General features: G+C 35.4%; 1 protein-coding gene across 6 annotated transcripts in view; it reads right to left on the bottom strand.

Moving 5' to 3' along the window:
• Nucleotides 1-3,226: 3,226 nt before the first annotated feature.
• The window catches only part of MAPK10 (mitogen-activated protein kinase 10), a 273,244-nt gene continuing 259,126 nt past the window's right edge, over nt 3,227-17,344 (bottom strand). For 4 of the 6 annotated variants that reach the window (XM_004681143.2, XM_012724142.1, XM_004681142.2 and 1 more), the window contains 3 exons: nt 15,650-15,713; nt 13,906-13,983; nt 3,227-4,130 (listed from right to left, as the gene is read on the bottom strand). In XM_004681143.2, coding sequence (XP_004681200.1) covers nt 3,988-4,130; nt 13,906-13,983; nt 15,650-15,713 — 285 coding nt within the window. In that variant the 3' untranslated portion in view covers nt 3,227-3,987. Of the gene's footprint in view, nt 4,136-13,905; nt 13,984-15,649; nt 15,714-17,344 lie in introns of all 6 variants that reach the window. The other 2 variants (XM_004681144.2, XM_012724143.1) reach the window with 1 other exon arrangement.

The following is a 17,344-nucleotide window of genomic DNA, read 5'->3' as shown; positions in this document are numbered from 1 at the left end:
TGACTGAGGAAATGGATCAAAGTGAACCATTTCAGACAGTGAAAGAACTAAGTGGCAAAAAAGAAAAAAATCTTATATTTCAATTACATGAAAACAACTGATACTACTATTTACATTGTAACTTGTTTGCTGCTTTTACAGAAAGGGGGTTCCCTGCTTGGCTAGATGGTATCTGTAAAATGTTGGACTCTCACAACTTTGTGTGTGTGTGGATGAAAGGGTTGTGAATAGGAAGAGGAATTCCTCTTCAGATCCAAATTCTGTGCATTGAAGATTCTTGGGATAATTTTATTGTTATCTCTGAGTTGTACATGATAAGTTTTTCTGTAAATTTGGCTGATAATATTCTTAGAGCATAGTTTTTTCAAGACTTCTTTTCAAGGTAAAGACAAATAAGAAAAATAGATTTTGTGTAATTTATATTTTGCAGTGAATATTTAAAATTTAAACATCAATTTTGCTTTTGGTTTCCCCACCTCCCACCCATAACAGGTCCTAAAAAGGTTTATTTTTTTCTCATCTATTCTACTTGCCGATTCACCAGTCAGCTGCTATCAGCATTCTTAGGTAAAACTTTTCTAGTAGTGATAATAGATTGAGAAGAACACAACTTTTCAACCCTCAATTAAATAGCTTACTTTAATTGGAGGGATTTGCGCAGCCACAGAGTCACCTGTGGGGTACATCCTTACAAAGTTCAAGCATCAGATTCTTGAAGATGCAAGATTACTGCCACTTTTTATTCCATAAGAAGAAATTATCTTTTTGAAATGTTCTCCCTCATCTCCTTTTAAAAATATACACACTGGCCCACAAAATACATACTAATATGTGAAAGGAATGTGATGTCACCAAGTTACCCCAACAATGAATCTCTCCCGAACGTGCTACATGTGGGTACAATGAGCATACTCTGGAACATTTCATTCAGGATCACTGTGTAAACAATGACCTTTTAGGCAGTAACAGGTTGGCTTCTCACAGGGGTGACTTCAAAAGAGCACCTGGCCACAGGCTTCACTTTTTCCACGAATGTAATGCAGGTGTCTTGAGACTTCACTAACTGAAAAGCAAGAGAATCCTTTGGAAGTGACAGTGATCATATAAGGAGAGATTAGTGTGTGTGTGTGTGTGTGTGTGTGTGTGTGTTGTTTTAGAAAACAAAAAGACTCAAAGTATAATATATTCTATGAAACTGAGACTATAATCACCATGTACAGGATTGGAGGACTTTTGAAATGAGGATTCTCTGTATACCATCTCATCTCTCCTCTTGCCTGATCGCCGAGTAAAATAAATCCCATAAGCAGTCAAGAAGCGAAAATCTTTGCTCTATTTGCATAATACTTCAATCTGAGATACGTGCTCCACTTTTTTTTTAGTTCATAAAGGAGATCTGGCTAAAATAATCAACTCCCAAGAGCTATACAACAGGGAAGATTAAACCAGTAGAGTATAGGGAAGGCAGCATTAGTAAGGTGGAGGCATTGCTTAGTTCTTGCCTGGTTTAATCTAAGCAAAATATAAATAACTAAATCACCACTTGTGCAAATATGAAAGCCAGTCTACCTGTCAAGCACTTCTAAAATGCTGCCTGGAGATTTTTTTTTTTTTCTGTTTTGAAGTCATTTTGTGGTGATGAAATTCTTCTTGCTACCCACTTTCTTTCAGACAGCTGAGTTCTCTCTGCACTTAATCCCAAGTGGCAGAAAGCCAAAAGTGGAGGGAACACAGGTATTACACTGAGAAGAATATGGGAAAAGAGATAAATATAGAATAAGGGATACAGAGAAGAGGAGATTTTTAAAAGGAATGGGGGTATGGTAGAAAAGAGAGCATATGTGACCCAGAGGCATTTTAAGATCAGGTTGTCTGCAATATTAACCCAAAAAAAAAATGGTAGTAAGTTGGAAAATGGGCCACTTTATTGCTAGGGGAAGGTTGCAGTAATGGGAGTTCTCCCCATTTTGAACAAATAATCCCTTGTCTTGAATCTCACCGTGTGAAGCAATCTCATCAACAGCAGCATTGCTGTCCTGGGATGGTAGGGGGTGACTCTATTGCTTGAAAGAAGACAAAGCTTCCCTTTTGTTGAATTTAAGGCAGTTTTCAGACTATTGGCATTCTTTTTTGCTCTGTTGTAAGGAATTCCATTTACCAGTCATTTCACACTCATCAACCACCTACTTCAGGCATCTCACTTCTTCAGGTGAAATATCACCACATTGGTGAGCAGCAACATGGTCAGAGTGCAAATAACTGTGATGGATACTCCACCAAAGTGATTAAGAAGAGAAGCTTTGACCTGGTCCCTATTATTGCTGAGAAGTCACCCTCATATTGCCTTGTATATAACCAAGATGTTTCACAGTGCCTCCTTCAGTGCTTGGCAAAGCACTTTCATTTAATTTCAGCTAAAAGCAGGTGATTTTCCTAAGCATTGACATAAATGTTTCATGGCTTTTAAGACAAACTCATATTGCTAAAGCTACTTAGCAGCAGTAACTTATGGGCATAGTTATTGCTGTCACATCGACTGCAGTACAAAACTTAGATTACCAGCCCTTCTTGGATTGCTTAAATTTACAAAAATAAATAAACATGAAACATCAGTCACATGATGGAGACAGGGAACCCCCTGAGGAATAAATAATGTCTGCAGAAATGCTTTCAAAGGCTAACCTGAGGATCACCCTGGGCGTTGGGTATATATTTATTTTTTAATTATTTAATTTTCTATTTCAGATGAGGAAAATAATGTTTCTTCTCAACTTAAATCTGCGCAGGGTATAGTTCTGGAAAGTAGCACACTCATGGCAAATGTAACTTAAAATGGGAAAGTATTTTAAGTAGGCTCATTTTCTGCAAAGGAAATCATATAAAGACAATTCTGCTGTGTCCCAACGAGGGGCTCCTGCCGCCTGAGATATACAAAATGACTCTGCTTCTCCACCTGTCACTTGCTATCCAGTTGAGACACATAACTTTTAAATGACAAATGGGGTCTATCTCTAAAGTATGGGTGTCGGTGGCTCCTGGTATCTGGGCAGGAATCTCCTTTAGATCTTGCACACTGCAACCTACTCTCTAGTCTCTCCTACCCTCTCATATCAGAGAAAAGACCTTTGTTTTTTATTTCCAACTTCTTCTAAGGGCCAAACCATTTAGTACCTCGAAACTCTTACCCCTTCCCGCCCCCCCGCACTGTACGTAAGCATCACATATGTTCTTTCTACAAATTGGTATACAGGTGCCATTTAATCAGTTCAAATTTGGAAGCTACATCTTCAAGGGTCCGAGAGAGCTCACTCCCCCCGTAATCCCCCCACTTACATGTTTCTTATAAGACATACAGCTTAATCAATTAACAAACTAAACAGCTTATATACTGGCAATATATTACAGATGGGTTTATGTCAGAGTAATAGATCACATGAAATGAACCATGTGGTACCCCAGTGCATGATGTCTTGGCTGAGCCCTGAGGACACTGACAGTAGCATCTCTAAGTAAGTAGTGCTGTATAAATACAGACACATGCGGATCTGTATCTACATCCATCTGACTAGGCCATAAGGAGCAGGTAGATGCAAGATAGAGACACACACATGCTGATGGGGCCACTGCACACCTTGTCATGCCATTTGGAAGGGCAATTACAGGTTGCTGGTTTTGCAGCCATTAAAATTACACTTTATGGAAAAGGCTTCTCTAATTGGGTTTGATTGATTTACTTTCTGTGTAAGCATCGTTGGAAGAAGATCAAAGCAAGTGCAACTAGAAGTTAAATACACATTTGGCTGAGCTGCAATACAGAACTCTGGAGAAGAAGCAGGCTGAAAGATTTGTTTTAATTTTAGACTTAGACTTTTCTCCCTTGAGGTTTTCTTGTCACCGTGTGTCTGTGTGTGTGTGCGTGCATGTCTGCGTGTGTGTTCCATCACATCATCTCCTGAAGAACGCTGGGTTTCGCAGGCAGGCGGCTAGTCACCTGCAACAACCCAGGGGGCCTGCCGAGGCTTCCAAGCTGCTGTCAGTGTCGGATGCCAGGGTCTGGTCGGTGGACATGGAGGAGATGTCGTTGACTGACGAGGATGGAGGGAGACTCTCACTGCTGTTCACTGCTGCACCTGTGCTAAGAAAATGAAGACCCACATGACTAAATCTGGAACTAGACTCAAGTCAACATCGCTTGGAAGGCAGTCATAGGCAATTCAAGAGGTCTGTCTAGTCTAACATTCATTTGACAAGGTTTCCTAGAACAAGTCAGGGCACTATGGTAGTTGATGAAAATCAAGGCAAAAATGCAATGTCCCTGGAGCAAGTTATTCACAACTAGGGCAATAGTTACAAGTTCTTGCTCTATTTGAGATTCATCTGCCATATTCTTGAATAAACTGAAACCCACTTCAAACTCATCCATTCCCATACCTCCGATATCACTATATCTGGTACTGGGTGGAGTAAAGGCATTTTCATTTTAAAATGATCTTCAGAGACAACAGAATTAAGGGTTGAGGCCACATGGCTATGGAGAAGATAGGTGAGCAAAAGCCCTTTCATGCAATGACCTGAACCTACATGATTTAATGTAGGCAGCTTATAAGGCAAATCCAGGCAAGAGTTCTAGACCTGAGATGAAGCCCAGAAATTTGAATTACATGTAGACTATAGCTCTAGGGAAAAGAAGGTGTATTAAGTAAATGTTATTACATAGTCATTCATATGACATCACACTTCAAATACACATAGAAAAAGCAGGGCTTTCAATGAATGTTGCTTTTATTCATATATGTACTTTCCAGCAAGCTTACTTACCTGGGAATCTACAGATAAAAATCTGAATTGGTAACTTACATCAATTTTCAAAAAAATATTTTATTTATAAATGCAGGAACATGAAGATTTTGAAACTTTGAGGAAAAACTTGCTCAGTAATCACTCAGTAAACATTTACTGAATTACATTAACATTGAAAACTATGAAGGAAAGGTGAGTCAGAGATGCCATAACATCATTTAATAAAATCATGATACTACAGAAACAACTTAGGGTTTTTCTTATTAGAAATTCTTTACACTTAAATAATATGGGTAGTAAATGTATGCTTTATGAAACAGTTTGCTATCAGAAGTATCTTCTGAAGAATTATCTGGTAAGATAAAAGATTAATAATTCTCCTTAAAATTGTATCATATTTGAATCAATATAGTTTGCAAGATATATTTGGTGAAAAAGTAGTAAATCAAAAATAGATTACAATAGTATGACAGAGGTTGAATAAATCAGAAAAAAAGTCTAATGAAGTGAAAGGATTAGCACACTCTCCTTGTTACTGGGCGAAAAATTCTTGCCTGTAGAAAGAATGTGATAAAATTTTGGCAGTATCTGGAGAGGACCTACACACCTAGACTAGACATATGCATCCATGTGTATTTAAGTTTTTGATTTGTTGATGATATTTCTGTCAATTATGGGAAGATACAGAAAAAAAAAAGATAAAGCATTCACTAATCCTCAAGTAATAAAAAGAACTATAAAACTTCTGGTATTTTTTACTAGCTTAATATAATTATATTCTTTTATATCATGATATTTTCATATTCAAAGAATTTTAAAATCCTAAAAATATCAATGCCTTGTAAATGTCTCTAGAGAAATTTAACAAGAACTCTTGTTAAAATTTTCCTGTAAATGGGCCCTCCCTGGTGGTGCAGCGGGTTAAAGCACAGCACTGAGAAGCTAAAGCCACTTCGCATGAGTTCGATTCCCGCCTGCCCCGGAGGTGACCACATGGCGTGGCAGACTTCTCCTGACCCGCCCGCTGCTCCCCTCAGCAGTGTACTTCGTCGATCTGCCTGTTCTGCTCCCCACTCTGTCTCTGGTGAAGCCTCTCACCCTCCGCATCTCTGGCCTGTACCCAAGTTCTGTGTGAAAAAAATAAATCTTTAAAAAAAAAAATTTTCCTGTAAATGACTACTCTCACTGTAAGAATAAAGTGTGATGTTTAGTTAAGCGGGCTTCATTATTCCAATTTTACTTAATTATATCCTTTTAGACTTAGTACTAATTCAGTTAATTTCTTCTTGTGACATATCCTAGTGAACAACACTTGACTCCCTCACATGAACCAAATGTCCAGCTCTGTTTTTCCCTCTGATTCAAGATTAAATTATCCTAATATCTCATTTCTGTCATTAGTTTTGGTATTTAATAATTTGGTATCACTATGATGGATGGCTCAGAAGGTAAGTTTTCCACATCCTTACGAGAGGTTAAAGATTAAAACTGGACATAGGGCTTTCATAAAGCTAACACATCTGGCATGTTTTATTTCAACTACAGCAAAATAAATAGTTTGAAAGTTTTAAAAGTTTTATTGCAGTGCAAATCAAAAAGTATTTCAAAGTATACTACAATAGTCCTGGTCTTCTCTTGATAAACTTTTCCTCCTTTTTTGATTGGAGTTGATTATGTGGACTCCTCTAAATGGTGTGGTGAGAGCTGAGCACTGACTCAAGCAAGCATCAGATAAGACTTAGCAAAGAGAAGACTTTCTTAGGGAAACATAGCTTGATTTTTACAAGTAAAGGCAAACCCATAACAATGACATCTAGAGAAATTACACAAAGACAGAAAATTTCCTCAGAAAAAACTCTCACTCTATAAATAATGTTGAATGAAGGCAGAAAAATCAAAAGGGCTTTTAATAAACATTTCATATACAGGGGATTACAATGCAGGCTGTGCTTCTGAAATACCTAACAGTCCTTCAGCACTTATTTTTAATAATCAACATGTTTTCAACATATATTTGGAATATACTGAGTGTTGTGTATATAAGTTGGACACTTTTTACCTATAATTGTGTTACATGTATAACTTATACTTATGTTTTCATTAACTTTTAGATTATACTTCTTTATTTCTCCTGTCTTCAGTAAACTCTACTCTTAATCATAGAATAAGTACTTAATTTTTAAAATACCAAGTGTCTTTTTGTGTGTATTCTTCTAGGTAGGTTGTCTGAGGAAAGCAAATTTCTGCCCACTGTAGTGTTCAGACTACTAAACTGTTTTGGCAAATGGAAATATTTTGTCATAGTTGTCTTTCTTCCCCTTTTGTGTATCAGTTAGCTATTTACATTCCATTACTTCTGAGTTGTAATAATCCTGCCCTTTCTTTTCTCAATATTGGATGCAATTAAAAATAAATATTCATGGGCCCTCCTTGGCAGCCCAATGAGTTAAAGCATAGAACTAAGAAGCCAGCTGCAGCCGCCTTCAGGTGAGTTCAATCCCCGACCAGGGAGGTAACCCACATGGCGTGGCAGACCTCTCCTGTCTCATAGGCTTCTCTCCTCAGCAGTGTACTTTGTTGATTTGCCTGTTCTGCTCCCCGCTCTGTCTCTGGTGATTCCTCTCACCTCCACTGTATTTCTGGCCTGTACCCAAGTTCTGTAAGCATAAATGAATCTTTAAAAATAATAATAATAATTAATATTCACTTATTCAAAGTTCAGTGTGTTTATCATCTGTATTTCTAATGTTCCCTTGGTTATTGTGCTTGATTTTTTTATTTATTTATTTTTTAAAGATTTATGTATTTATTCGTACAGAACTGGGGTACAGGCCAGAGATGTGGAGGGTGAGAGGATTCACCAGAGACAGAGTGGGGTACAGAACAGGCAGATCGACAAAGTACACTGCTGAGGGGAGCAGCGGGCGGGTCAGGAGAGGTCTGCCGCGCCATGTGGATCTCCTCCGGGGCAGGCGGGGAATGGAACTCATGCGGATGTGGCTTAGGCTTCTTTGCGCTGTGCTTTAACCCGCTGTGCCACCAGGGAGGGCCCTGATTTTTTTATTTTTAAGATTTATTTATTTATGCATAAAGAACTGGGGTACAGGTCAGAGGTGCAGGGCAGTGAGAGGATTTACCAGAGACAAAGTGGGGAGTAAAACAGGCTGACTGATGAGGTACATTGCTGAGGGGAACAGTGGGTGGGTCAGGAGAGTTCTGCCACGCCATGTGGATCATCTCTGGGCTGGAGCTCGAACTCATGCTGAAGTGCCTTTAGCTTCTTAGTGTTGTACCTTAACTAGCTGCGCCACCAGGGAGGTCCCGCTCTTGAATTTTCCCAGTGCTTCCTCTGTGTATTGTTTGGAAGAGTTTCTCTCTTCCAATCAAAACATAGACAGAAAAGTTAAATAAACACTTCTCTAACTAAAACATGTAGATGGCCCACAGGCATCTACGATATATATATTCACCTCACATCTGAGAATAGTCAAAACAAACAAAAACAGTTGTTGATAAAGACTTGGAGGAAAAGGAATATACATATACTGCAGGAATGTAGATGTGCCCAAACATTATGGAAAAGAGAATGTATATTCTTCAAGATAATGAAAATAATTGGCAATATGATCTAGAAGCCACACCTCTAGGAAAAATCTAAAAACATTCATTTGGAGGGCTATATGTACCCCTATGTACATTGCAATATTTATAATATCCACACTATGGAAACAACTCAAGTGCCCAACATCAGATGAGAGCATTTGGAAGATGTGGTATATCTATACAAAGGAATATTAGTCAGCTGTAAAAATGGAAAACAAAACAAAACTGAAATCTTTCCCTTTGAGACAACATGGATGAACCTAAAGTGATTCTGCTACGTAAAGTAACTCAGAAAGATAAAGACAATTACAAGATGATTGCACTCATATGTGAAACTAAACCAAATAAACCCTGGAAATCTGACTGCAGAATTGAAGCTAGTAGAGTGGGAGGATATTGGTTGGCAGAAATGGGAAAGAAGTCCTAATGGAATATGTGGAGGATTATGGGTGTTTAGGTGGTGTGTATGGTATTGTAACATAGAATTGAGTAAGTATGAACCTATACCCTAAATCATATATAGTGTTTTCAACCAATGTTACCTCAATAAAAAGTAATGCAATAAAAAAAGTAAGATGGCAGTGCCCCATTATTTCATTCAAAATCTTTGTTTGTATGACTTCTAAGTAGTTTCTTGACTACAGTCTTTTCTGGCTCTACCAGATGATCCTTTCAAATCTGTTCTTATGTAGGCAATAAAAAAGCTTTATAAGTCATAAAACCAAAGAAAAATAGAAGGGTCAGGTGGTTAATTTACAGCCAAAGAATTTGTGAAAATGTTAAATAGGATTGAATTCAGTTGAATTTGATTTTAATATTCACTTGTACTTGGTATATCCTATTATGTGATTAGAAATATCCCGTCCTTCTGTATTACATTCCAAAAAATGCAATAGACCTGTGCATTTTAAGAAAACTTTTTGCCACTAATAAAGCATTACAAAGTTATCAATAAAAATGTCATTAAAATTTACAGGAAAAAACTGAGTTTCAGTTAAATTATATTAGCTACTATCAAATTTACTTGAAAAAAAAATAAGGTTGTGGAAAGAAGTTACCTACACAAATGAAAAATTGGCCAAATGATATTCATTATTTCAGGGGAATATGTTGTTCTAATTTTTAAGAGGAAATTACTTTATCTTCCTCCCCACAAAAGGTAAATATACAAAATTATTAGATATATAAGAATGGAAAAAAATCACTGAGAAATACTTCCTTTCTGTTTGATCTTGTAGCTCAACATGTTTGGAGCTGGGGTTTTTAATAAAAAAGCAAATAACATCAATGAACTCTAGATCAGTGATTTAGTTGCGACACCAAACTTATACAGTGTGAAAAATATGATGTGAGAAAGGTTGTAGAGTAAAATCACTTTGGAAGCTTTATCTTCTACTCAGAGCTTCTGAAAAATCTTTATCTGCTCTGATACTAACCATCAGTACCTTGGCAAGTCTTTGTCACTTATGTCAGCATTACTTCACAGGTGGAATGTGGGGTGCAGCTGTAACAGACTGAGAAATTGTGGATAAAAGGATCTCCTATATTTGTTCTAGCTCTAAAATTCTATAACCACTGCTTTTGCAAGAAAATTAATTTCTATTCATGGACTGCTATTCCCTCAGCAGTCTTTACAAATCAATTCAGAAAGCAAACAGCACACTATAGTTGAAAACAAATCACTGTGCAAGTGAAATCAGATAGCAAAAGCAAGTACAATTACTTATTTGGAAATGCATCTCAAGTCTAGATTCATTTCTTATTGATAAACAAAAATTCCATCAATAAATTTCAAATCCGCATATTATTCTGCAAATGCACATCTAGCTTCCTATTTACATTTTAAAAACATCACTAAAACATGGTCTTAAGTGTTGAGACCATTTTGTCACTGAGAAGCTGCATTAACTTATTTTTTTCCCTTGCTGCAGGGTGCCCACTGTTGCTGTGTTGGAATATTAGGAGAGTCTATATTGTAATATTATTTCATCCCTAACTCGGTAAAATAAAATGATATGCAAACATTAATGAGAATGGGGAATATGAGAAAGAATATAAGAAGCTCAGCCTTCTTAGTGATTTCTTTCTCTTTCAAACATTTTATTGCATATACACACATTAATGTACACTCTGCATATGTACACACTCATGCATACATGCCCCCTCACATACACACGATATGCCAATAAAAATTTTACAAATGAGCCTCACAGAGGGAGAAGAATGCCCTGATTTGTGGAGTCAGCCAATTCCATGTCTTAAGTCTTCCATGGCAGATTCCAGGTCACCAATTTGAGGTAATAAATTTTTGTTTAAGAGAGAAATGCACAGTTAGCACTGAGCTGACAGAGTCAGTTTTAGCACATGGCAGTTCTGTGCCTCTAGATGATGTATACTAAGATAACAACATATCTATGTCCTACATAATCTATGTTCTCAAGTCTAGAATATTCCCCTTTAAAATTGTGTAATGAAAAAAAAATCATGTAGTGAAAGACTGATTCCATAATCACTTTTCTATAAATTGATTGAATGACTCAATTCTAGATTTAGGTATGTGTATAAGGTAAATAATTTGTGATGGTTACATGTTGTTGGAAGGTTTAAGGAATGGTTTGGTCTTCTTACATGTAGGTGGGGCCTCCCTGGCATATCTTTAACATGTTAATCCCTGTGAATCATTAACATGTTATGCAGCCTAAAAAAAAAAATAGGAATACATTCCCCCAAAATAATAAGTCAAATAATCACCTGAAAGCAGAAAGTCTTTATCTGAAGCTTGAACAAATGCCAATAGCAACAACTCATGTACTTAAAACTTGGCTCATTTATCTTCACAATTAACAGGGCAAATGAATATTTACTGGCATGAGAACATACTGAATTATATATTATATTGAAGTTATGTTTCCCTCTTGATATCAGTCTTTACAAAAACAACAAGCAATGTTTTCAGGGAGGATCTCATTAGCAAACTTCAAGTTAATAAACATGTATCAAGATACTACTACTTATAAGGTTCAGCACTTAGGCACACATAGAACTTTCTTCCCAATGAACATGTAACCAATAAGCAGTAATAAAACAAGAGGTGAATATTTAAATGCAGGGAGCAGCAGTACCCATAGGCAGGAAATATCCTATTCTTTGGGACAATATGAAAACCTTTTAGAAAGATATGAAAATTATCCTTAAAAAAAAAAAAATACCACCTGGTGGTGGTGGTATTTGATAAGGCAATATTTGCAACCCAACAGGTCATGTAAGAATGTGGTAATTTAGAACCCAAAATGGGGCACAGTGTAAAGGAGAAAACTTGGTGTGTAACAAGAGGCCTATTTACATTGGGAAGAGGTTACTGTGCTTAAATTATTAGTGATACAAAGCCATGGGGTAAGCACTGATCAGTAGGATCTGAAAGATCACTCTATAGACTGGTTAGGAAGATTACAACATGGAAACTTAACTCATGGTGGTATTAATGAAAAGAATTGCAGCAATTAGACGTAAGTCCACTGACAAGTAAACTTTTTAGGATATAGAAAGTGACGGTCATCAATAATATAAGTATGGAATTAAGACCAATCACAGGTTTCAGGATGAGAGCAGAAGAAATAAAGCTGTCACTAGTAGAAATGGAAATATATGAAATTGGTAGCAATCTCAGTTCTGGTCCAGCATCCTGTTTTCTCTAAGACTAGGTTATATTCATCATTTCATCATTCCATAATAACAAATTACTATTCAAACTAGCCTTTGGCTATATTTAACTTAATTTTTTTTTTTTGGTGAAAGCTTTGTAGATCTGCAACTCACATATCCCAAAATTCATCCATTTAAAATGCATAATTCAGAAGTTTTCATTATATTCACAAATATGTGTCAATTTTAGAATATTTTCATTCTAACCGAAAGAAGCCATTTAACTTCAGCTACCCCCTTGCCCCACCTTCTAAGCCTATACAATAACTACCCTAATTTCTCTCTATTCTGGACACTTCATAGAGATGGAATCATATAACAGGTGATCTGGTTACTTTCATTGAACATAATGCTTCCAGGCACATCTATGTTGTATATATTAGTACTACATTCCTTTTTTCTTGTATTATCTTATTGATATATTGCTTTCTTGATAGTTTATATATGAATGAATTATCTAGTAATTTTCTTTCTCCTTCTAAGTTATTTCATTTAGCCTGGTCACCTTTAGTTAATTTTTCTTGGTACACCTGTATATGTGTGTGTGCATAGGTACACATGCAGGAAGGTACGTGTCTATGTGTATATGCAGTAAACTAAATTTTAAAAGGAAAGCAAACACGAAGAAGGCTTGAAACTTAGCCTTCTATATTCTATATCATAGTCACTTTTTCTCATTAATTTTGCATATCATTTTAGTTTGCAGATAGTTAGGGATGAATTAATATTACAATATAGACTCTCCTAATATTCCATCACAGCAACAATGCATCAAGGGAATAAAATAAGTTAATGCAGCTTCTCAGTGACAAAATGGTCCTGACATCCAAACCCATGTTTTAGTGATGCTTCTAAAATGTAAATAGGAAGCTAAATGTATATTCGCAGAATAATATGTGGATTTGAAATTTATTGATGGAATTTTGTATACCAAGAAGCAATGAATCTGGACTTAAGTAATTGTACTCACTTCTGCTATCAGATTTTACTTGCACAGGAATTTGTTTTCAACTATAGAGTGCTGTTTGCTTTCTGAATTGATTTTTAGAGACTGCTGAGGGAATAGCAGTCCATGAATAGAAATTAATTTTCTTGCAAAAGCAGTGGTTATAGAATGTTAGAGCTAGAGCAAATATAAAAGATCCTCTTATCCACAGTTTCTCAGTCTGTTCTCCCCACATACCACCTATGAAATAAAGCTACCATAAGAGACAAAGATCCGTCAAGATAAGGAAGCTTAGTATCAGGATGGGCAACAACTTTTCATCCTTTTTATAGCTGAATAGTATTCCATGTGTAGATATACCACATGTTCTTAATCTACTCATCTTTTTTTGGACACTTAAGTTGTCTGTATGACTTAGTTATAGTAAATAATGCTGCATTAAACACAGAGTATATATCCCTTTGAATGAATGTTTTTGCATTTTTTGGTAATTACCTAGGAATGGCATTGCTAGATCAGATGCCTGACCTATGTTGTTTTTTGTTTTTGTTTTTGTTTTTGTTTTTGTTTTTTTAATTTGGCATTTTTTAGTTGGTTCATTTGCTTTGTGGTTTTGACTTGCATTTCTCTGATGGTAAGTGACAGTGGGCATTTTTCCATTTGTATGTCTTCTTTAGAGAAGACATACGTTGGCCATTTGTATGTCTTATTTAGAGAAGAGTCTGTTTAACTCTTTTGTCCATATTTTGACTGAATTGGTTCTATTTTATTAGCTATAAGCCTTCCTCAAAACAATAACATAACAATAAAATGCACAGGTACCAATTTATTAGTTATTCACTGAGAGTGAGTACCTGAAGGAGAAGGTTGTCCTTTTACTACACCATTTTTAGTCTTTTCTTCTGAATTCATTACTTCTTTGTAGATAAGTTCTGCAAGAGAATTATCAGAATTTTTATTATAAAAAAAACACAAATTTATCTTTAATCCACACAGAAGGTGCATTAGTTCGTGACAAATAACATTTTAATGGGGTTGAGTTAAATTGATTCAAAAGCAATTGAGATTCCTTTATTCCTCTATGTTTTTTTTGCATTAGTACATAACTTGGCAAAAGTTCTGTAAAGCATCTGACTAAATATTTGGAGAATACACTTATGCATTTAAATTTTTTTGCTGATTTTTGGTACATTTTAATTTTTTCTCTGGAATACTTTAATCTTTTAGTTTTGAAAATCCATTTTATATTCATTTCCTAAATCACATACATATGCTCCTTATTTTAAAATATTACAAATCCTTAACAGATTTCCATCTGGTTTTCAGACCCAAAATTCGTATTTGTCAAAATAAACTAGCCATAAACCCAGCACTAAAAAAAAAAATCAAACATTCTTGTTTTGCAAAGACTTATAGTTTATGTAACTATCATTCTTTGCTGGCATTTTTTCCTCCAGTTTCTTACACCTTAGCCCATCTTCTCAAATTATGCTTATGTTCTATCACTTATTTACTCTACTAACCTGTAAGAGTAGCTGCTTTCCTTTCTACTTTTTCTATAATTCAACATCTTTAATTTTTTTACATGATTTACTAGCTAGATTCTCCAATATGTTTCTGAGGCCAGTGTGATCTTTACTATTTTAAGATACTATTTGCTTCTTCCTATCCTTTATTTCTTCATTGTCTCCTAACTGGTATGTCTCTTTAGTTTTATTCTCCCAAATAACTATTATCAGTTATTTCAAGGCAGTTCTATTGTTTCATCCCTTTAACTTTTTCCTTTTATGTTCTTGCTCATTCTGACTTTGCTATGACCTCTACTTTGTTTTCTCATATATGTCTTATTCAACAGTGATTTATATTACTTGAATTCTTTACAAGTTTGATATGCTTTTATTGGAAAAGTTTGTTGAAAATACATATTAATTTCTTTCCTATTTTAAAGGGGAAATAAGCCACTTAGGTATATAAATTTTCTAACAAATTCACAATTCCTACAAATTCAGTGAATGAATTCATATAACTACATTTTTATTTCTAATGTCTAAATCATCATTTTAATTTTATCTGGTGTGTTATAAATTTATATAAAAACATGGAGTGTTTAACTTTGAAATTTTAAATGAAAGTTTGTCCTTTACTGTGACAATACTTTGACAATCAGCAGTATTTTAAAAGACTTTAGTAATTAATTCTTTTTATTCTTGAGTAAATATAAAATTGTTGTTAGTATGAAAGATAGATGAAGTTTTAGGAGTTCTGAAATAGTCTAAGAGTATAGCAATTAGAAAATCACCTGCTATTGCTTTATTTTCATATTTTTTGTGGTCGTAACATTCTAAATTAAGAATGTTTATTTTGTTTGATTTATTGTGAGTGGGATAGAATACAGTAATCAAAACAAGTGTATATAACTTACTAGATTTTTTTATAAATAATTTTCAACTATATAAAGCAAAATTAAATTGGCAATGAATCCCTCAGTGGATTTTTCCAAGGAATTTAATGCATCTGTTTTAGAAGATTTTAAATAGAAGAGCCCTGAGGATAATTCTGAGTTTCAACAACAAAAAAAATTTTTATTTAAGAAGTCACCTTTCCATTCTTCAATGGTGTGTTCTCGTTCATCCAACTGTTTGTCATATATCTGAGGTGGAGGCTGCAGAATAAAAACAAATAATTAACCTTGTAGAGCGACCTGAACAGAATCAAACTTTTGTAGTGCATAAGAGTATAACATGCTTCATTTATTTTGGTCATGATCAAAACTGTATATAAATTATGAATAATCATACTGGTATAGATTTTAAAATTGCCCCTGAAACTTATGGAAGATTTGTTCATATGCCACTATTTTCTACTGACAAGATAAGGTAGCAGAACCCAAATCTGTGAGCTCACTTCTCAGAGCTGTCTAAGAAACTAATAGTCATTCTTTATTATGCTTAATTTTTTAATTAATTAATTTATTTTTCATTGAGGAAATTTTGAGCTAGCCCCACCAGGCATCACCACTGGAGTATACCCACTGCCAACTCACTTATATTCCACCACCCTAGACCATTGTGTTCCCTTCCTCCTTTGTTATTATCTTTCCCCTCGACCTGCCCTAACTTGGTGCTTCAGTTCTGTAGGCAGCTAAAGGGCTTATTTTAAGCTTGTCTTTATCTGACTATTAGTTTAGTTACTTTATAGTCCACATATTAGTGACACCATCTGGTATGTATCATTCTCCTTCTAGTTTATTTCGCTTAGCACTCTCTATTCATGCTCCATCCAGCAAATGAGTTTATGTTTGTTGATTGCTGAGCAGTATCCTGTTGTGTATATATGCCAAATCTTCATCTACAGCACTTAGGTTGTGCATCAGATTTAACTATACTAAGTAGTGTTGCAAAAACCCTAGGAGTGCAAGTTTCTTTTCAAATTAGTGTCTTTGAATTTTTCTACTAGATGCCTAGGAGTGGAGTTACTGGATCAAATGACTGATCCTTGTTTAATATTTTGAGACCCCCCCCTCCTTACTGCTTCTGGTAAGGACTGGACCAGTTTACATTTGCACAAGCAGTATGGAAGAGTTCCCTTTTCTGCACATCCTCACCAACTCTTGTTTCTGGTCTTTTGGGTATGTGCCATTCTTACAAGTGCTAACTGGTATCTCATTATGGTCTTGATTTGCATTTCTCCAATAATAAGTGATAATGACCATTTTTTCATGTGCTTGTGGGCTGTTTGAATGTAACTAAAGTGAAAAGACACCCTACTAATGGAAGAAAATGCACATCATACATCTTACAAAAGACTGACATCAATGATATACTGAGAACTCATAAAACTGTATAACAACAACAAAGTCCAATAAAACATGGGCAAAGGAACTAAACAGACACTTCACCACAACACTCAGCCTTTCAAAAGCAAGAACACTTGACTGAGAGAACCCAAAGGCTGCTATTTCCTCTATTCATTTGCTATGTGACAGAAACCACTAAAGCTACTTTAGACTGGAAAAGCTTTTCAACTTTTACATCCTCACTAAAATAGAGTCTTTAATAATTCTCAATAGAATAGTCCACAATCCACAGGAATACTTAAATCAAATAAACTTTTCTTTTCTTTGAAGTATCATAATCCAGAGAGAGAGATAGATGAATCTTAACATGATTTAGTAATTTTCCACCCTCAGGGAGAAGAAACTGTCAATTGTCTTTGGAAGCAGGTGACCTTGAATCCAAGTGGCTTGGGCTTTTCTCTGGGAGAAAAGATATGATAGGACCTTCATTCTGACTT

The sequence above is a fragment of the Condylura cristata genome, unplaced genomic scaffold, assembly GCF_000260355.1.
Source record: "Condylura cristata isolate star-nosed mole 26May11 unplaced genomic scaffold, ConCri1.0 scaffold00012, whole genome shotgun sequence".
NCBI lineage: Eukaryota > Metazoa > Chordata > Mammalia > Eulipotyphla > Talpidae > Condylura > Condylura cristata.
This window is presented reverse-complemented; position numbering and strand designations above follow the sequence as displayed.